The sequence below is a fragment of the Vidua macroura genome, chromosome 11 (assembly GCF_024509145.1).
Source record: "Vidua macroura isolate BioBank_ID:100142 chromosome 11, ASM2450914v1, whole genome shotgun sequence".
Taxonomy (NCBI): Eukaryota; Metazoa; Chordata; class Aves; order Passeriformes; family Viduidae; genus Vidua; species Vidua macroura.
In genome coordinates, this window is record NC_071581.1 from 22,140,792 (window position 1) to 22,160,694 (window position 19,903).

Genomic DNA, 19,903 nt, shown 5'->3' on the forward strand with positions numbered 1-19,903 from the left:
GCTTCTGTGCCGGGTCAGTGATGATGAAGACGACCTGAGGGAGAGGAGACAGCAGTGGGAATCCCCCTCCCATAGTGAGGCCCAGGGGAGTGCAGCCCCTTGAGCCTGGCCCCAGCCCTCAGACGTGCTGTGTCACCTGTCCCAATCTCCCCACACTCCATACCTCCACGAAGGGGTAGAAGCTGGTGTGCCCCAGGCCCTGCCAGTACTCAGCTGTCTCAAAGTGCAGCTTGTAGGTGCCAGCCTTGGCCTGTCCTGGTGCCAGCAGGGGCTGGCAGCGCCCGTCCGCATCCGTGTGCCTGAAACCAGACCAAGGCAGTCCTGCTGTACCCCAAAACACAGCCCTGCCCCACCCCCAGATCCTGCCCTGGCCATACCCCCAGGCACCAGCCCTCCCACCAGCAAACAAACCCCAGGTGAAGGTTGGGCAGCCAGTTGTGCCCGGAGCCTTTGGCCAAGCTCAAGGAGCACTGGCAGCAGTGTCCCTGCCCCACTCCAGTGCCAGCAGCTCTCCTACCTCTGCGCCAGCTCCGTCCACTGCAGCCCTGGCTCCTGCAGCCGGGCCAGGCGGACAGCAAGGCCGGCTGCTGGCAGCCCCGTGGCCGTGTTCAGCACGTGGGTGGTCACAGTGCCCTTTCCCACCTCAGACATGCCGTCAGCCTGTGGCAGAGGGGGAAGCAGGGCTGGGACCTGTGCTGGCAGCACCATCTGCCTTCTTGTGCTGCAGCCAAGCCCCTGCACTTCACTCTTCCCCAGAGCTGGGATATGGAAACCTACGTCCTTCCACGTGGTGCCACGGTGCTCAGCCCCAGGCACTGCAGCCACGGTGCGTGGGTGCCAGCTGGTTCCCACCAGGATGCAGGGCTCTGTGCTCACGGCAGAACCACGCTCCCTGCTCACCTGCCTGTCCTGGTGGGCACAGCAGCCAGCCCGGACCCAACGAGGAAGCAGCCCTGTCCCAGCAGCCCCATCCCTGCCCACCGTGTCACGTGCGGGCAGACATTGACCCTGCCCAGCTCTCTGGAGCTGCCTGGCGTCAAGGTCAGCACTGCTGGGGGCAGCCAGGCCCCTTCTTCTCCTGGTGCTCCCAGGCTGGGATGGGAGCACGATTCAGGGCTGTGTGTCAGCAGCCGGCAGGACCAGGCAGCCTCCCTGGAGCCGGACCAGCTCCCACTGCCAGCCCGACACCAGCACCGGCTGATGTGGGGGTGCCACAGAGGCACCCTGGTGAGCTTACCTGGCTGTCCTCTGTCCCACTTGGCCGGGGGCCTGTGGCCGGTGACCCCACACAAAACGCCATCCCCGGCCTCCCTTCCTGGCGCCACGGCCTCTCCCCGTGGAGCTGGTGTGGCTGGATGCCGCTATCCTGGCTCCCGAAGAACCGGGTGCTCCTCCCCAGCTGGGCTGAGCTGGCACAGCGGCTTCCCAGGAGCCCCGCTGGCACCCACACTCTGGCAGCGCTGTGGCCCTGAGGCTAGTGGCCCAGAGCCTGGTGGGAAGTTGGGGCACCGGGCCAGGAGGAGCCACAGCACAGCTGCCATCCCAGTCTCGCCTCCCACCATGGAAAGCACCTGGAGCGCATCGGGGCTGTCAGGAGCCAGCACCGGCTTCACCACAGCCTCGCCCTGCCCTTTGCACCGCCAGGCCACCGGGGGGGCTCAGCGTCTCACCTGCACCCTGATGCGGGCCGTGGCGGTGGCTCGCAGCCCGTGTCCCCCCAAGTCAGCAGCCTGGATCTCCAGTGTGTATTCAGGGACCACCTGTGGCAAAATGCTGTGTCGCCCAAAAGTGGGGGATGAGCTCGGTGGGGGCTGAGTCCGGGGCTTACCTCTGCCACCAGCCCTGGCACGGCCACGGAGACCAGCCCAGAGCTGCTGTTGATGGTGAACATCCCAGGCTGGGGCTTCTCTGGCACCTGGCTCAGGATGGAATAGCTCACAACGCCATTGTTGGAGTTCACGGCATCGTCTGCGTCGGAGGCCTGCACCCGCAGGACCGATGTGCCTGGAGCAGGTGGTTATTGCTGACCTGTCACACATCCCTCCAGTGCTGCCTGCCAGGTGGTGGCAGTGGTCCCACCTGGCTCAGCTCCCTCCAGCACAGAACCGTGGAAAACTGCCTGGGTGAAGACGGGCCGGTTGTCGTTCTGGTCAGTGACGGTGATGATGATCTCCATGGGGTCTTCCACGGGCTGCCCGTTGGCCGACACGGCGTGGGAGTAGAGCTGCAAGGACACAGTCAGTGTGTGTGCAGTCCCCAGGACTGTCCCCGTCCCGCCACAGATGCCCCCTCACTCACCACGTATTTATCCTTCTCCTCCCGGTCCAGGGGTTTTGTCACCTCCAGCCACCCCGTCTCCCGCTCGATGATGAAGACACCCACGGGGATGGTATCCGCTCCCTGCCCCGTGATGCTGTAGAAAACCCTGGTCTCCTTGTCCTTGTTGGATTTGATCTGGCAGCGAGGCAGGAACAAGCGGGTGGAGACATGTCCCGGCACTCTGGGGACGCCCCTGGACCCTGCCTGGTTCCTGTGGGGACACATACCTGCACCAGCTTCTTGGGGAAGGGCCCCCGCTCATTCTCAGGGCAGTTGATGGGAGGGATGACCCAGTCCCTCTTGTGCCGCCGGAGGCCGTGCCCATGCTCCGGGAAGGTCAGCATGTCCTGTGGGATGGAGTGCGGGGCTGCAGGGCCACGAAAGGGACACGGCTCTGCCTGGAACCTCCCGAGGGATGGGCATGCAGCACCCCCGGCCCCACTGCGATGGTCCTACCAGCAGGAGGAGGAGGAGGGTGAAGCTGCAGGGTGCCATGGCTGCAGCTGCACTGGCCGTTCCCCCCAGGTGCCTGCTGGGAACCTTCCCTGTTGCGTCAGCGACCTTGGCCAGGAAAGCAGAACCGGCTTTCCAGAGCTGCCAGCCCCGGGGGGGGGTCTGGGGGCGCCGTATGGGGGGACCCAGCACACGAGATGCTGCTCCAGGCTGGGGGGACGATGGAGTTCAGTAGCCCCCCGGGGCTGTCCCTCGGTGGCCATGGGAACCCCCACTGCAGTGGGGCTGGGGGGCACACAGAGCCTCCCCCCGCGAGAGTCCCGCTGCACCCACAGGCGGCAAAGGGGGAGGAGGCACCCGGGGGTGGCACGGAGGAATGGGGAGGGGGGGCTGTTCCTGCTTGGTGGTCGGAGGTGCCATGGGAACACCGGGCGGGACGAATGGCGGGACCACGAAGCTGCCTGGAGATACCGGGATGCCCGGGCGTGTCCACCGGGCTGCGCCGAGGGGCTGGGGGGGGGCAGCGGCGGCGGGCGGGGGTATCGGGGGGCGGCATTGAGAGACCTGGGGTGCCCGGCGGCGAGTGAGCGGTGCCCGGGGATTGCCGGGCCCTACCGGGGAGTGCCAGGGGGCTCCAAGGCGATGCGATGGGTACAGACCGGGGAGGTGCCCGCGGGTAACTGGGGGTGACCAGGGAGGTATCGCGGATTGCCGAGAGTTGCCAGGGCGTTCCAAGGCTACCAGGCGGTGCCCCAGGGTTCCCGGGAGGTATTGCGGATTGACAGGAGGATTTCAGAGGGGTGCCGGGTGTGCCCGGAGGGTATTGAAGGCTCCAGTACCGGCCGGTGCCCGAGGGGTACCGGGCTGTGCCTGGATCTTGACGGGTGGGTGCCTGGGAAGTAACATGGGGTACTGGGGATCGCCGTGGGGTTCCAGGGGAATACCGGGGGTACCCGGGGGGGATCGGGGTGTTGCATCGGGGGTTGCCGGAGGTTTCCAGAGGGGTACCGCGATGTAACGGGGATTGCCGGGGGTGTTGTAGGGGGTGAACCCCCGGTAGGAGGGTCCCGGGGGTAATTGAGGGGTCCGGGGCATTGCCAGGGAATGTCTGGGGCGTGCTGGGGCCGCTCTCCGGGGCGGGGCGGTACCTGCGCGGCCGCCGCCTCACCTGGGGCGTAGCGGGGCGGGACGGGGCGGGACGCGGCGGGCGGTGACCGGGGCGGCGGCGGCGGCGGCGGCGGCGGCGGCAGCAGCAACGGACGGGCCATGCGGGGGCCGCGCTCCGGGCTCTGCCCGCTCTCCATCTTCATCCTCCTCCTCCTCTCCCCGCTCCTGCCGGCGGCCGCCCTCTCCCCGGCCCCGCCGTGCGTCCTCCCGGGGCTGCGCCGCGGGCCGCTGCCCGCACCAGGTAACTCGCACCGTCGGGGCGCGGCGGCACCGGGACCCCCGGAACACCTCGGGGACGGGCTGGGGCCGCGATCGGGACCGGGATCGCGGTTCCGAGCACTGGGAGGGGGGGGGGGGGGAGGGCGGCAGGGCCTCCCTCACTGCCGGGATTCAAGATCTCTGCCTCCGGTGGTGGGGCCGCTGCTTTTCGGGAGCACCTCGCAGTGCCCCGCCTGTGGGGCTGGCGGGGGTCCCCGGGTGTGGGGCTGCGCCACGGGGCTGGCTGGGCTCCTGTGGTCTAGGGCTGTGCTTCCCCCCCGGGCTGTGGGGCTCGGCCATGGGGCTGGCTGTGCCCCGTGGGGCTGGCGATGCCCGTCTGGTCTCACCGGGCTGGTAGCGGCTGATGCCAGCGCCTTTGGCCCAGCCGTGGGGCGCCCGCTGCGAGCAGGGTTGGGTCCCCGCAGGGTGGGTGGCCGGCGCCGGGCTGGCAATGGGGCTGGGTGCCCCAGGGCCACCCTTCTCCGGCTGTGGGGTGCGGGCTCTGGCTGGCCTGAGGCTGGGCAGGGTCTTGCTGCTGCCAGCTCTTGGCCCGCTGCCGGAGCTTGGCCCGGGCCCGTTGCCCTCTTCTCTCGGCGGCTCCCGGGAGACTGGGGCTGCCCGGGAACGCGGCCGGAGCCAGCGTTCGTCTAATGGCCGCGGGAGCACTAAAAGCTCTCCTTGGCGGTAAGAGCGAGGGAGGGACCTCGACCTCTGCCTGCTGTGGGCACCACATCCCGTTTCACATCCCTTTTCCAAGAGCTAAGTCTGCCAGGACTGGAGGTGGGCGCTGCCCGGCCCCTGCTGTGGGCACAGGCTGGGGTCTGGCCATGCCACTGCGACCCCCGTCCGTGGGCAGCACATGGCCCCGGCACCGACCGAGCGGTTCCGCCTCGGCACCCAGCGGGCACGGTGCCCTGTGGGCCCTCCATGGAGGGACCCCCGAGGACATGGTGGGGTACCCCCTGTGCCGCCTGGCCCTCCGGAGGGAACAGCAACCCGTGCCTCACCTGGGGAGCGGGGCTGGGGGCTCCCCATGACAGGGGTTGGGGGCTTCCCCGGGCTCCTCGTGCCCAGCTTGCCAGGGTGACCGATGCCCCTCCAGCCCCATTAAAGTTCTTTATCGCGGCTATCGCGACTGGGAGGGGCCCCGGTGCTGCCCTCGGGGCACGGTTGCTGCTCCCCACATGGCCCCACCGTCGCCTCGGGCTCGGTCCCTCCGGTGTGGAGCGGCCGTGGGGCACAGCTCTCCCTGCCCCATTCCACGCCTGCCGCAGCCCCCCCAGCCCCCCCGGGCCGCTCGGCCGCCCGGAGCTGGCTCAGCTCCGCTAATCCTCTAATCCTTCCCCCGGGGGGTGCGGAGCCGGGGCTGTGTCCAGCACGAGGGATGCAGCGTGGGAGGCGGGGGAGGGAGATTCAGTGCCCAGTGATCTGGCCACGGGGGGTTGGGAGCCCCGAGGGGGTGACACACCGGGAGGGGGCTGGGGCAGGGCTCTGCCCGCCCAGGAATTTCCCATCATTTGTGAGACAAAGCCGAAACTTCCACCGAAACTTCCACTGCGCTCCCGTACGGCGCCCGGTGTTCCCTGCCCCGCTCCTGGTGTCCTCTCTCCCTCTTCTACCGTCCCCTGCCTCACTCCGCCTCGGGACTCTGGGGGATTGCAGGGTCCTGGAGCTGGTGGTTGTGGCTCTGGGGTGTCGGGGGAGAGGTCCCCCCCATCCCCCTGACCCCTCACCCTCGCAGGGAGCTCCGGAGGCTGCGCGGGGCCATACAGGACGGAGGAGCCCGATGTCGGGGTGCGGGAGGACGGGGGCCCCGTGCGGCTACCGGGGGTGGGCAGGGCGCTCGCCGTACCCCCCCGAGATGCTGGTTCTCCCCGATATGCCGCTGGCCAGCCAGACCCTGCCCCAATTCCCGCAGAGAGCAGGCGCTCCCCCCAGGTAACGCTGCCCCGCATATCCCCCACCCCCTGCTCCCCCAGCCGGCTGTGCCCTCACTCACCCCCATCCCACAGGAGCTGCCCAGGGCTCGCGCTGCTCTCAGGAGGCAGAAGAGGGATTGGGTGATCCCCCCCATCAAAGTTCCTGAAAATGAGAGGGGCCCCTTCCCCAAAAAGCTGGTTCAGGTATGACACTGGTCAGTCTGGGCTGGGGGTGCATCCCCCCTGCATTGGGCAGGGTGTAGTAGGGTGGGGGATACTGACCCCATCCCCTTGGTCTGTGTCTCCTCCCAGATCAAATCCAACAGGGATAGAGACACCAAGATCTTCTACAGCATCACAGGGCAGGGAGCAGATGCCCCTCCCGAGGGTATCTTCACCATTGAGAAGGAGTCGGGCTGGATGAAAGTGACGCAGCCGCTGGACCGCGAGCACATCGACAAGTACCACGTAGGTGCTTGCCTGGGGACACCAGGGGGATGTTGGGCTGCTCTGCCAGGCCCCCCACTCACACCCTACCCTGCAGCTCTTCTCCCATGCCGTGTCCGAGAACGGGAAGCCAGTGGAGGAGCCGATGGAGATCATTGTGACAGTGACAGACCAAAATGACAACAAGCCCCAGTTCACGCAGGAGGTGTTCAGGGGCTCTGTGCCAGAGGGAGCTCTGCCAGGTAGGACCCCGTGCCTTGGGGAAGCTCTGCATCCCACCAGCCATGTTCCTTGGGCACAGCCTCGACACTGTGCCCCCCAGCATCCCACTTACCTGCACATCCACATCCCCAGGCACCTCCATCATGCAGGTGACAGCCACGGATGCGGACGATGCAGTGGAGACCTACAATGGTGTCATCGCCTACTCCATCCTCAGCCAGGAGCCACGGGAGCCCCATCCCCAAATGTTCACTGTCAACCGGGCCACTGGCACCCTCAGCGTGATTGCCAGTGGCCTCGACCGGGAGGTGGGCTCTGCAGCACTGTGGGGCGGGGGTCCCAGCCCCAAGCAGGGACTGACACAGTGTCTGTCTGTCTGTCCACCACAGCGTGTGCGGGAGTACACACTGACCGTGCAGGCAGCTGACCTGGATGGAGAGGGACTGACCACCACAGCGCTGGCCGTCATCCAGATCGCTGATGTCAATGACAATGCCCCCGAGTTTGACCCCAGAATGGTAATGTGGGCACCCCTACTGGGTGTGACTCTCCCTGGTGCCCGCTGGGCCGTGGTGCTGAGGGTGCCCCTGACCCACAGTACGAGGCGGCCGTGCCGGAGAACGTGGCCGGGCGGGAGGTGGCCCGGCTGGCTGTCACCGACCTGGACGAGCCCGGCACGCCGGCGTGGCGAGCCGTCTACTCCATCCTGCGCGGCAACGACGGGGGTGCCTTTGCCATCACCACCGACCCCGCCACCAACGAGGGCATCCTCCGCACTGCCAAGGTCCTTGTCATCCCACGTCCCTCATTGCTGCCCACAGAGGAGTCCTGCTTGTCCCACTCTCACTGCCCCTGTCTCCCCCTCTCTCAGGGTCTGGACTATGAGGCCAAGCAGCAGTTCGTGCTCCACGTGGCAGTGGCCAACGAGGTCCCCTTCATCGTGAAGCTGCCAATGGCCACTGCCACGGTGACAGTCACTGTGGAGGATGTCAATGAGGCCCCGGTGTTCGTGCCGCCGGTGCAGCTGGCCACGGTGTCAGAAGATGTGCCCCCGGGGCAGACCCTCACAGCCTGCACAGCCCAGGACCCTGACAAGGCGCAGGGCCAGAGGATCAAGTGAGCGGGGACAGGGTTGGAGTGGAGGTTTGGGGGGTCTCCGCTGCCCCTCGCCATAGCACCAGCTCCCTGTGCCCCCCAGGTACCTGGTGGGGCACGACCCGGCGGGCTGGCTGGCCGTGCACCCCGAGAATGGCCTGGTGACCACGCGGGACCACCTGGACCGCGAGTCCCCTTTCGTCAAGAACAGCACCTACATAGCTGTGCTGCTGGCCGTGGATGATGGTGAGGGACATGAAAGGGCTCTTGTTCCCCCTTCCGCGTGAGGGGCACATGCTGCCATCACCAGGAAACACATCCCAGCTCCAGCATGGAGCAGTGCGGGGGCTGCCTGGCCCCACCCCTGCCCGGGGAACCCCAGCTCCATGAGGATCCTGGGTTTGGGACTGCCCCCTCCAGCATCACTCCTTGCTGTTCTCACCCTTGCCCAGAGAGTCTCTGTCCCTGGGAAAATCTTGGTTTTGAGGCTCCCCCTGTCCACATGCCTGCTTAGTCACCCATGTCCCCATGAGAGCCCTGGGTTTGGGGTCCCCCCTCCAGAATTGTCCCCACCAGGCTCACCGCCGGCCACGGGCACGGGCACGCTACTCCTCACCCTGCTCGATGTGAACGACAACGGCCCCGAGGCTGAGCCACGGGACATCACCGTCTGCCAGCGCAGTCCCCAGCCCCAGCTCCTCACCGTCACCGACCGGGACCTGCCCCCCAACACCGGCCCCTTCCGCGCTGAGCTCACCCACGGCTCAGGGGACAGCTGGGCTGTGGAGGTGGGGGACACAGGTATTGCAGGGGGGGCTGAACATAATGTGGGGGGTCCTCCGCAGAGGCAGCTGTGCCACGGCTGCATTCCTGGTGCATCGTCTGCGAGCCCCCAATCTCACGTAGGTGACACAGTGGCACTGCAGCTGGTGGCACCGCTGGAGCCGGACACCTACAGCGTGTACCTGCGGCTGCTGGACCAGCCGGGCAGAGCCCAAGTGACCATTGTCACCGCACGGGTCTGCGCCTGCGAGGGGCAGGCACAGGGCTGTCCCCAGAGGTCCCAGCCTGTCAGCGCCCTGCCCTTCGTCCTTGCCACCCTGGGCGCCCTACTGGCCCTGCTGCGTGAGTGGGGATCCTGGGGCCGTGGGGATACCCCATCTCTGGGCACAGTGGGGGACACGTGTCCCTCCTGATGGCACTCTTCCCCCCAGTCATCCTGCTGCTGCTGCTGCTCTTCATGAGGAGGAGGAAGGTGACAAAGGAGCCGCTGCTGCTGCCTGAAGATGACACAAGGGACAACATCTTCTACTACGGGGAGGAGGGTGGCGGCGAGGAGGACCAGGTGGGTGTGGGCGTCAGGGGCCTGGTGACAGCGTGAGCAACCTGACCCTGCCCCTCTCCATGTGTGTGTGTGTGTGTGTGTGTGTCCCCAGAACTACGACCTGCGGCAGCTGCACCGGGGGCTGGACGCCCGGCCCGAGGTGATCCGAAATGACGTGGCCCCCACCCTCCTGCCAGCCCCCCAGTACCGGCCCCGCCCCGCCAACCCCGATGATATCGGCACCTTCATCGACGAGGTGAGTCCTGACCGGGAGAGCCGTGCGGGTGACGCGTCCCTGCCACACCGGCACAGGGGACACAGGTGCTGACCCCTCTGTTCCCCCAGAACCTGAAGGCGGCCGACACGGATCCCACGGCCCCCCCCTACGACTCGCTGCTGGTGTTCGACTACGAGGGCAGCGGCTCGGAGGCCACCTCGCTCAGCTCCCTCAACTCCTCTGCCTCTGACGGCGACCAGGACTACGACTACCTCAACGACTGGGGCGGCCGCTTCCGCAAGCTGGCCGAGCTCTATGGCGGCGGCGAGGAGGATGATTAGGGACCCCCAGCCCGCTGCTGCCCCCGCCTTATTGCTGCTTTTGTGCCTTGGGGGTTCCCCCTGCTGTGCCCCCCCCACCCCAGCGCAGCCCCCTCACCTCCTCGCCTGTGTTTTTGTGGTTATTATCTATTTTTTAAGGTATGGAATGATGGCGTGTGATGCTGGCGGACAAGGGGATGGGAGCTGGGTCAGTTTTAATAAAGGATTTGGTTTTTTTAGATGTTCCAGGCTCTGTGTCACTTTGTGCCCTGGAGATCGGCGCTGCCCCCAGCCCTGCAATGACCCCTCCCCAGCCCTGTCTCCCCCTGCCCACTGCAGTGTGGAACCTATGGCACAGCGGCAGTGTCACCCATGCAGGGGCAGTGCCCATGCCCCCCGCCCCAGGGTCTCTTTGTCCCCAGGGGCTGCTGATGGGCATGGGCAGTGCACTGACCACCAGTCTGTCCATGGGAGTGACACTGGTGGCATTGGGCATTCATGGTGCTAAATCTCTCCTGGCCTGGGCAGCCAGAGCCCTGCTGCCACCCCAACCCTCTGAGATGACAAGGGTGCTAGCATGGGAGGGCACAGCAGCCTCTGGCCTTGGCAGGACCCTGAGCTCTGGGGATCTCCCAGTGGCTTCAGGATCAACTCCTGACACATGTGATGGGGGTCCCTGGGGGTCCCCTTCCATAGGGTCCCCTTCCCCAGCCGTGCTGTGCTTTGGCACAAAGGGGTATAGGGGAAGCTGGGGACTGCAGCATCCTGAGGGGCCCTTCCTGCCCGAGGGGTCCCTGGGTCCCTGCTGCAGAGCTGGGATCTGGGGCTGCGGTGTGGGGGCACCCTGGGGTACTCCTGGCTCCTGTGACCCACCAACACCCCCTGCTCCCACTGCCCTGGACGGGAGAGGCATGGAAAGCACGAGAGCTGTGTGGCTGGGGCTGGGAATATCAGAGGCACGAGGAGCCGCGGGTACCTGGGACGGGCAGAGCACCTGGGGTGTAGAGGGTACCGGGGGCTGGTGGGGTACTGGGGGTACCACGGTACCGGGGACTGCGGGGGAAGTACCGCACCAGTACCGTGGGGGGTTCCGGGATACCGGGCGTCGGAGGTACCGGGAATATCGGGATTCCGGGTGCGGGCGGGGCCGGACCGCCTCTCGTCGGGGCGGGACAGGGCGGTTCTCGGCGGGGTCGACACCTGCGAGGAGGGATCGGGAGGGGACCGGACGCACCTGCGACTCCGTGGCGGCAGCGCCCGATCCCTCCGGCACCAACCGGCACCGGCTATGGGGCGGCGGGCGGGTTGCTCGGTCCCGCTCTGCCTCCTCTTGCTCCTGCTCCAGGTGAGCCACGGAATGGGGCGGCAGGACCCCGCCTGAGACCCTGCCCGGGGCAGCGGGATCTTGCTCGTGACCCTGCCCGGTGCTAACGAATCTCTCCGGGCAGAGCGGGCAGTGGCTGTGCCAGCGAGCAGCGTCGTGCCAGCCCGGCTTCGCCGCCGAGACCTTCACTCTGACGGTGCCGCGGGACAGCGTGGCGGCGGGACGGGCCCTGGGACGGGGTAAGGACACGGGGACAAGCGGGTATGGAGGACAGGGTGGCTGTGAGGATGAGGACGGGACTATGGGTACAGGGGGGTGTGTGGGACAGGGGTGGCAGTGGGGGACATAAAGCCGTGTCTCCGTGCCCGAGTGGTGCTGGCGTGGCCACGGGGATGGCGCTGTGGTGGTGGGGACAGTGCCATGACGATGGGGACAGGCTTTGCTGTGGTGGCAGGTGGCATGGGGGACCTGGTGTGTCCACACGCAGCGGCGGGGCCACACTGAGGGCACTGCTGGTCCCGGCGCAAGCAGCAGTCAGGGGTCCTGGCACGGCGGGACGGCGTCGTGGCGCGGGGGCAGCGGCAGCCGCTCCCCGGGGTGCGCCGGCGCGGGCGGCGCTGACTCAGGCACCGCAGACCTGTCGGGGCCGGCAGGCTGGGGTGTGGGGCACGCAGGCGCCTGCCCTGCCCCGTGCCTCACCTGGCACCTGGGTGCACCAGGGTGAGCCCCACTTTGGACCCACTGTGTAGGCCCCCTTGCCAGCTCTTGGCATGGGGATGGGCACCAGGATGGGCTCCTGGGCTTTTGGGGATGTTGGTGTCGCACTATGTTGGCACTAATGCCCTGTTCTGGTATGGCAAGGGGGCACTGGGGACTTATGTGCTGGGGACTTGCTGCCACTCTGGGGCCTCCAAAAGGGACTCAGTGGGCTCTGGGGCTGTGTGCAGTGGCTGTCACCATCTGCACCAGTTCGTGGCTGAGAGTGGTGCTGGCACTGCAGTGTGTGTGCCAGGGTGGCTGGGTGGGCACAGGGCCGAGGGGTTCTGAGCACCCAGTGCTGCACAAAGGCTCCCAAACATCCTCGGCTCCGTAACGGCTTCGCCTGGGAGAGCCAGGAATTGGACCCTGCCCCATACCCCAGGAATTGTGTTTGTTTGCCTTGTGGTTGATCATTAACGTGCACAAGTCGATGTTCATCAGGGCTGGGCCTGATACGAGGGTAATGGGCAGCCCTGTGACTTCCCTGCAGCACCAAGACCTGCTGGAAATCCTCTGTCCCGGTACCAGCGTTTTCAGTTTTGGGTTCTGGGCACAGCCAGGGCGTGGGAGGAAGGAAGGGACTGTCTGCCCTTGAGGCCTGTGTGGCACCCAGTGATTCATAGCTGTGCCACGGCAATGCCAGCCGTGGGGTGGCCGAGCCTGCTGAATGCCAGACCATGCTGGGCCACAGAGCACCCCAAAGCTTGCAGCCAGGCTGACGAGCCGGCCTGTAATTAGCTCGATGAGTTGAGCGCGGTGTTTTCCCTCCAACAGGCCCAGACAAGCCCCACGCGGCGCCTGGGCGGCGAACAGCAACACCTGCGTGGGGGCTGCGGCACCGCCAGGGCTCTGCTCCGCGGGTTGGGGGGCTCTGGGGTGGTGGGGATGTGGTGGGGGCTGGGATAGTGCCCGTCAGTCCTGGGTGGAGAAACCTCGAGAGTCCGAAGTCACAGCGAAACTGGGGTGACGTCAGTGGGATGTGTCACCCGCAGCACCTTCACCCTGGGGTGAGCCCCCTGCCCTGGCACAGCTGCACATGCGCAACACACGGGGCGGTGGCACTGCAGGGATGGGGACACCCTGCTCTGCCTGTGCCCAGCCCCATTGAGACCTCACAGGACGGGGGGGCACAGTCTTTGGGGGGCTGCCCTGATCCCCTCTGTGGGGTCTCAGCCCCACACCCTGTTTGGCAGCCTGGTTGTACCAGTCTGGTTGTCCCAGTGTCCTGTAGGTGGTGGTGGGGGACTGAAGTGGGGGGATCCCCCTTGAAGTGGGGGGGGATCCCCCTGTCGGACTCTCTGAGCTCTTCTATTCTCCCACCCCCATCATTCCCAAGAGAGGGCCCCCCCTCCACCCCCCCAACTCCCAGCCCCGGGGAGAGGAGGGCTGGGGCCAGCTCTCCTTCAGCCGAGCTGGAAAAACAGGTTGTGCACAGCCAGGTGGGAAGGGGGGGAGTTGGAGGGGGAGAGCGGGAAGCGGGGAGCGGGTTCTGAGCACCCTCCTCGAACCCAGTGCGAGCTGAGCACTGAGCGCTCATTGCAGCCAGCGTGGGGCTGGGGGCCCCGTGCCGCCCCTCGCTGCACCCACCGGGCCCCGAGCCAGGGCCAGGGCCGAGCACTGGGGCTGCGCCTGCGGCTGCCTCTCCTTCCCTGCCTGCCCCGACACGTTCCTGCCGAGCCGGCCCCACCGGCTCCGCCAGCCCTGGCCGGGGGTCCCGCCGTGAGGCTGAGCGGGGCTGGCATCGCGCCGGCGGGTCCTCCCGGGCCGGGTCGGGGGCACCGTGGTGGGCAGGGGGGCAGCGATTGCACCCCCCTCCATCCCACAGCCACCCCGCATTCCTGGGCTGCTCGTGGGCTGACGTAACCCACGGGCCCCGTTCCATTCCGTTCGTGCCCACCCCGGCACGTCCCCTTGCCGAGGCGCGGGTCACGCCGGGGCGACGGTGGCAGTGCTGGCTCCGGGGCCTGGGTGCCGCTGGCTCCAACAGCCCTCTCTCAGACAAAGGATGTTTGTTCGGGAGCGCGGCCCGGCTCATGTGATGCCCGCTGACCGATGCCTCGTGGCGGCCCAGCTCTACTGCGCCCAGCCGGGTGCCCAGCTAGTGACATTGGGCCCCCACCTGCCCGCTGAACCTGGGGTTGGGGGTCCCGGAGGTACCTGGGCAGGTTGAGGGGCCAGTGCAGGTGGATGACTGCTGCCCTTGTTTTTATTGAAAAGGCAGGTGGAGCAGCATGGGCACAGTGGTGGTGACATGCTATGCTCGGGGACACGCTGTGCCACAGAGATACACCCATACGGGGATGTGCCGTGCCTGGTGCCATGCCATATGTGGTGCTGGGGACTGGGACATGCTGTGCCAGGTGCCACTTGCCCCATTGTCACTGTCCAGCAGGGATCCTCTGGCACAGTAGGTCCTGCCATGTCCCATCCTGGAGCAAAGCCAGGGCAGGGATGCACTGTGTCTTGTGCCCAGGATGGAATCCTGGCAGGGCATCTGTCACTGTGTGTGGAGCATCCCCACCACTGCTGTGACCCCACACCCCAGGCTGCTGAAGTGGGGCTGTGCTGTGTGTGCCCATGTCCCCAGAACCCTCTGCCACTCGGTCCCTTGTCCCCAGTGAGCTTTGTGGACTGTGGCGAGTCACACCGTGCCGCCTTCCTCCCGGATGACACGCGCTTCAAGGTGAGCAGGGATGGCATTGTCTCTGCCACCCGGCCCCTGCAGCTCCAGCAGCGGGAGATCACCTTTGCTGTGCACACCTGGGACACCACGGGCAAGAAGCATTCAGCCAAGGTGACCCTGCGCCAGCGGTGGCACCAGCACCGACACCGGGAGCAGATGCAGCAGGTAAAGCACAGACCCACTCCCTGGGCTCACAGCAGCCCCTGTCTGTGGTGCAGAGGGCACTGAGCAGAGCCACTGTCCCAACAGGACACAGTACCAGACATGCTGATCTTCCCGGAGCATGGGCACGGCCTCCGGCGGCACAAGAGGGACTGGGTCATCCCCCCCATCAACTGCCCTGAGAATGAGCGGGGGCCCTTCCCCAAGAAGCTGGTGCAGGTATGTGTCCCCACAGGAACCAGGCAGGGTCCAGGGGCGTCCCCAGAGTGCCGGGACATGTCTCCACCTGCTTATTCCTGCCTCGTTGCCAGATCAAATCCAACAAGGACAAGGAGACCAGGGTTTTCTACAGCATCACGGGGCAGGGAGCGGATACCATCCCCGTGGGTGTCTTCATCATCGAGCGGGAGACGGGGTGGCTGGAGGTGACAAAACCCCTGGACCGGGAGGAGAAGGATAAATACGTGGTGAGTGAGGGGGCATCTGTGGCGGGACGGGGACAGTCCTGGGGACTGCACACACACTGACTGTGCCCTTGCAGCTCTACTCCCACGCCGTGTCGGCCAACGGGCAGCCCGTGGAAGACCCCATGGAGATCATCATCACCGTCACTGACCAGAACGACAACCGGCCCGTCTTCACCCAGCAAGTCTTTGTTGGCTACATTGAGGAGAACGCAAAGCCGGGTACGTGGGGGGCTCTGAGCTGGGACCATACAGAGAGATCCCTGAGAGCAAGCAGTGCCAGGGTGTCTGGTGGATTCTGTCCCTTCATTAAAATCTCCCTGGCTTGTCCCCATGTCCAGGCACATCTGTGATGACCGTGAACGCTACGGATGCAGATGATGCGATCAATGTGAACAATGGCATCATCGGCTACTCCATCCTCAGCGAGGAGCCCAAGGGTGCACAGCGCATGTTCACCATCAATGCTGAGAAGGGCATCATCAGTGTCATTGGCACAGGACTGGACCGGGAGGTGGGCACCTTGCCACAGCCCAAGGGAACCTTTGGCTACTCCACAGTGGGATGTGCCATGGGGAGAATGGGATACTGCAGCCCTGGGGTCCATCTGGTTTTGGGATGTGACATCTCTGGGTCACGGTTCCTGGCTGTAGGGTGTCTACTGCCTTAAGCCCACCAGGAGCTATGCTGGGGACACTCCAGGAACCCCCAGCCTTGCTGAGCCCTGGAGTGGGTACAGTGCCAGCCCCTTGGGTGGGCAGCTGGGACATCGGCTGCCTCTGTGCCAGCAGGAAACAGCGAGGTTGGAGAAGGGTGGAGGAGCAGGCAGGTGATACCTGGTGGAGGGGAACACCCCAGTCCCCACCAGCCCTGACTGGGGTGATTTTGCTCTGCAGACCACTCCCAACTACACACTGATCATCCAGGCTGCAGACCAGGAAGGCACTGGCCTGACCAACACTGCCACTGCCATCATCAAAGTCACTGATGCCAATGACAACCCTCCCGTCTTCAACCCCACCACGGTACCACCCAGCCCCAGCCACTGTCCTCCCCGGCCATTGTGGCACAAGCCCCCTCCTGGGGTGCCTGGGGCCACACAGGTGACTGTCCCTGTCCCATCTTGCAGTATGAGGGGTTAGTGGAAGAGAACCAGGTGGGGGTGCTGGTGGCCCGGCTGCATGTGACAGACCAGGACCTGCCAGGCTCCCCAGCCTGGCACGCCGTCTACCGCATCCAGAGCGGGGACCTGCAGGGCGACTTCGAGATCACCACTGACCCCAAAACGAACGATGGGCTCCTGAAAACTGCCAAGGTGGGTCCTGCTGCCACATGGCTGCCTCAGCACCAGCTGACTCCCTGCTGGCACTACTTGGCTTCTCTCCCACCCCCAGGGCCTGGATTATGAGACCCAGAACCGGTACAAGCTCGTGGTGTCAGTGGAGAACGAGGTCCCCTTCACTGTGGCCCTGAATCCTGCCACAGCCACTGTCCTGGTGGTGGTCACGGATGTGAATGAAGACCCGATCTTCATACCCCCAGTCAAGCAGGTGGAGGTGATGGAGGATGTGCCAGTGGGATACCAGATCACCTCCTACACAGCCAAGGACCCCGACAAGGACCAGAGACAGAAAATCACGTGAGTGGAGGGTGATGGTGGCAGGGGCTTTGCTGGGATGTCCGAGGGGCACCGTGTGCCCCTTCCTCCCCCCCTCCTGACCCCTGGCTGCCCCCAGGTATCGCATGGGCAGCGACCCCGCGGGCTGGTTGGACATTGACTCTGAGAACGGCATCATCACGGTAGCCCAGCCACTGGACCGGGAGTCGGCACATGCCATCAACAGCACCTACAAGGCCATCATCCTGGCAATAGACAATGGTGAGGATGGCCAACTGCTGCCCCTGTGCCCATCTCCATGTCCCCCCATGGAGTGCAGGCCCCTCCCTGGGTGCCTGGCTGACTCTTAGTCCCACAGGGTCACCAAACTATGGCACCGGCACGGGGACACTGCTCCTCCTGCTTCATGATGTGAATGACAACGGGCCTGTGCCAGAGCCCCGGAGCTTTGACATCTGCAACCGGCAGCCCGAGGAGCAGACGCTGAAGATCATCGACAAGGACCTGCCCCCCAACACCCACCCCTTCAAGGCAGAGCTGATGCACGGCTCTGGCAGCAACTGGACTGCCAGCATGGTGCAACCAGGTGGGTGCCACCTGCTCTGGTGCTGGGCCCTGCAATGAACACTAGGCTGGGGACCTGCCATGTGGAAAAGTCCTGTGCCAGTGCCAAGGGTGTTCCCAGACCAGAACTGGGAAAGGGGCTGGAGCACCAGGAGTGGCTGAGGGAGCTGGGGAGGCTTAGGAGGAACCTTCTCACTCTCCACAACTTACTGGCAGGAGGGTGCAGCCAGGTGAGGGTCAGGATCTGCTCCTAAGATACAGGACAAGGGGAAACAACCTTGAGTTGTGCCAGGAAAGATTTAGGTTGGATATTGGGGAAAATTCATTAATGGAAAAGGTGCTCAGGCATTGGAAGAGGCTGCCCAGGGCAGTGGTGGAATCCCCATCCCTAGAGGGATTTAAGAGCTGTGTGAATGTGGCACTTGTGGAAATGAGTCAGTGGTGGCCTTGGCAGTGCTGGGGGATGGCTGGACTCAATAATTTTGGACACCTTTTCCAACCCAAATGATTCTGTGGTTCACCAAGACGAGGTGAAGCTGAGCATGAAGAAGGAGCTGGAGCCGGGCGAGTACAGCATCTTCCTGAAGCTGCTGGATGCGCAGGGCAAGGAGCAGATCACGCCGGTGCGAGCCCAGGTGTGCAGCTGCGAGGGGCCAGCCAAGAACTGCGAGCGGCGAGCGTTCATCTCCGGTGGCATGGGCGTGCCCGCCATCCTGGGCATCCTGGGGGGCATCCTGGCGCTGCTCAGTGAGTACCCGGCAACGAGGATGGGAGGGACAGAGTGCGGGTCACCCTCTCCCTGCTGCCCTGAGACCCCCTCCCTGTGCCTGCAGTCCTCCTGCTGCTGCTGCTGCTCTTCGCAAGGAGGAGGAAGGTGGTGAAGGAACCACTGCTCCCACCCGAGGATGACATGAGGGACAATGTGTACCACTACGACGAGGAGGGCGGTGGCGAGGAGGACCAGGTGGGCTGGCTGTGCTTGCTGGACCCTGCTCGCCAAGTGGTGGTGGCGGTGCCCGTGGCTGTCCCTCGAGCCTTGACTCCTCCTGTCCCCGCAGGACTACGACCTGAGCCAGCTGCACCGGGGGCTGGACGCCCGGCCCGAGGTGATCCGAAATGACGTGGCCCCACCGCTCATGGCGGCCCCCCAGTACCGGCCCCGCCCTGCCAACCCCGACGAGATCGGAAACTTCATCGACGAGGTGAGTCCTGACCCGGAGAGCCGTGCGGGTGACGCGTCCCTGCCACACCGGCGCAGGGGACACAGGTGCTGACCCCTCTGCTCCCCCAGAACCTGAAGGCGGCCGACACGGATCCCACGGCCCCCCCCTACGACTCGCTGCTGGTGTTCGACTACGAGGGCAGCGGCTCAGAGGCCACCTCGCTCAGCTCCCTCAACTCCTCTGCCTCCGACGGCGACCAGGACTACGACTACCTCAACGACTGGGGCGGCCGCTTCCGCAAGCTGGCCGAGCTCTATGGCGGCGGCGAGGAGGACGATTAGGGACCCCCAGCCCGCTGCTGCCACCTCATTTCACTCCTCTGGACACACGTCGGTCTCTGTCCGGGGTGGCCAAACCCCCTCCAACACCGCCTGAACCCCGCGCCCATGTCTCCCTCAATGAGAAAAGCTCAGGCTCGCTGGGGATGGGGGGTTCGGGGTAGTCTGGGTGTTTCCTGGCCCTCTTGGCTCCAGGGCATGGAACAGTTTAGTCCATTCCCTATCCTGGAACTGAGGTGCTCCCAGCTGTGGGGGGGCAGGATCATGTCCTTCTTCCCTTTTCCATGAGGGGAAAAAGGGTTTCTCTGGCAGTCTCCAAAATACCTCGTGCTCCCAGCCCCACACAGGCTCAGATCGCGTACCTAGTGATGGAGAAGTGCAATGAGGCACTCCGTCAACACAGACCAAAGATGCACCATCACAGGGAATTGTATTTACTACAGTATGTACAGGCAGATTTCTATTTTTCTGTATCCCAGATTATGGTTTGATTTCCTCCCGTGTCGTGCCAGTTGTAATTAGCGTGCTGTCACTGAAAGGTGCTTTCCAAAATCAAAGGGCTTTCCCAAAATCCTGACCTCTGAGGTTAGCTGTCGTCACGGTTTGTATTTTTTATCATGGGAAAAGGGTCTGATGCGAGCTGGGAAACCAGCAGTGGCCAAGTGTTGATTGCATGGTTTTTATATAGAATTGAAATAATAAATTGTTTTAAGAAAACCAAACAACTTGTCTGTGCGTGAGGCTCTGCCGGTGCTCAAAGGCTTTACCTGCTGCGCAGGTGTGGCCACGGCCCCCTCCACAGGGAAAGCAGAATCACGGAATGCGGAAACCCAGGGCACCGGGAATATTTCTCTCTCTGCTCTGGGGTGCCCTGACCCCCAGGGGAGAACTGACTTTGACCCTCGTTCATGGAGAAAACTTCCAAAGCCTCAAAGTAAATGAGAAACCACAAAAATGTGAAATAGGTTGTAGAGAGTAGTGTAGTATGTCACATGGGTGAGAAATTTAGGTTTTAGGATTTTTAGGATGTTATAGATGGATACAAGATGGAGGGTACAGGGTGTTGTCTCAAGTTCCTTTCTTCTTT

General features: G+C 64.9%; 2 protein-coding genes across 3 annotated transcripts; both read left to right on the forward strand.

The window, feature by feature from the left end:
- The first annotated feature begins 4,016 nt into the window (after positions 1-4,016).
- LOC128812586 (B-cadherin-like) lies at positions 4,017-9,982 on the forward strand. 2 transcript variants are annotated; one of them, XM_053987049.1, is made up of 15 exons: positions 4,017-4,180; positions 5,939-6,135; positions 6,210-6,320; positions 6,429-6,584; positions 6,661-6,805; positions 6,918-7,093; positions 7,175-7,303; positions 7,384-7,569; positions 7,657-7,901; positions 7,984-8,126; positions 8,457-8,681; positions 8,787-9,005; positions 9,095-9,225; positions 9,317-9,460; positions 9,550-9,982. In XM_053987049.1, exons 1-15 carry the CDS (start codon positions 4,039-4,041, stop codon positions 9,760-9,762), a joined length of 2,562 nt encoding a protein of 853 aa, XP_053843024.1. In that variant the 5' UTR covers positions 4,017-4,038; the 3' UTR covers positions 9,763-9,982. The 2 variants fall into 2 exon arrangements, with proteins under 2 accessions (XP_053843024.1, XP_053843023.1); XM_053987048.1 differs by having other exon boundaries at positions 4,029-4,180; positions 7,384-7,901.
- A 976-nt stretch (positions 9,983-10,958) lies between these two features.
- Positions 10,959-19,848, forward strand: LOC128812585 (cadherin-1-like). The gene is made up of 16 exons (XM_053987046.1): positions 10,959-11,086; positions 11,190-11,304; positions 14,443-14,672; positions 14,757-14,888; positions 14,981-15,136; positions 15,211-15,355; positions 15,475-15,647; positions 16,030-16,158; positions 16,263-16,448; positions 16,528-16,772; positions 16,870-17,012; positions 17,110-17,337; positions 17,841-18,062; positions 18,149-18,279; positions 18,374-18,517; positions 18,607-19,848. The coding sequence occupies exons 1-16, from the start codon at positions 11,030-11,032 to the stop codon at positions 18,817-18,819; spliced, it is 2,649 nt and encodes an 882-aa protein (XP_053843021.1). The 5' UTR covers positions 10,959-11,029; the 3' UTR covers positions 18,820-19,848.
- The last annotated feature ends 55 nt before the right edge of the window (positions 19,849-19,903 follow it).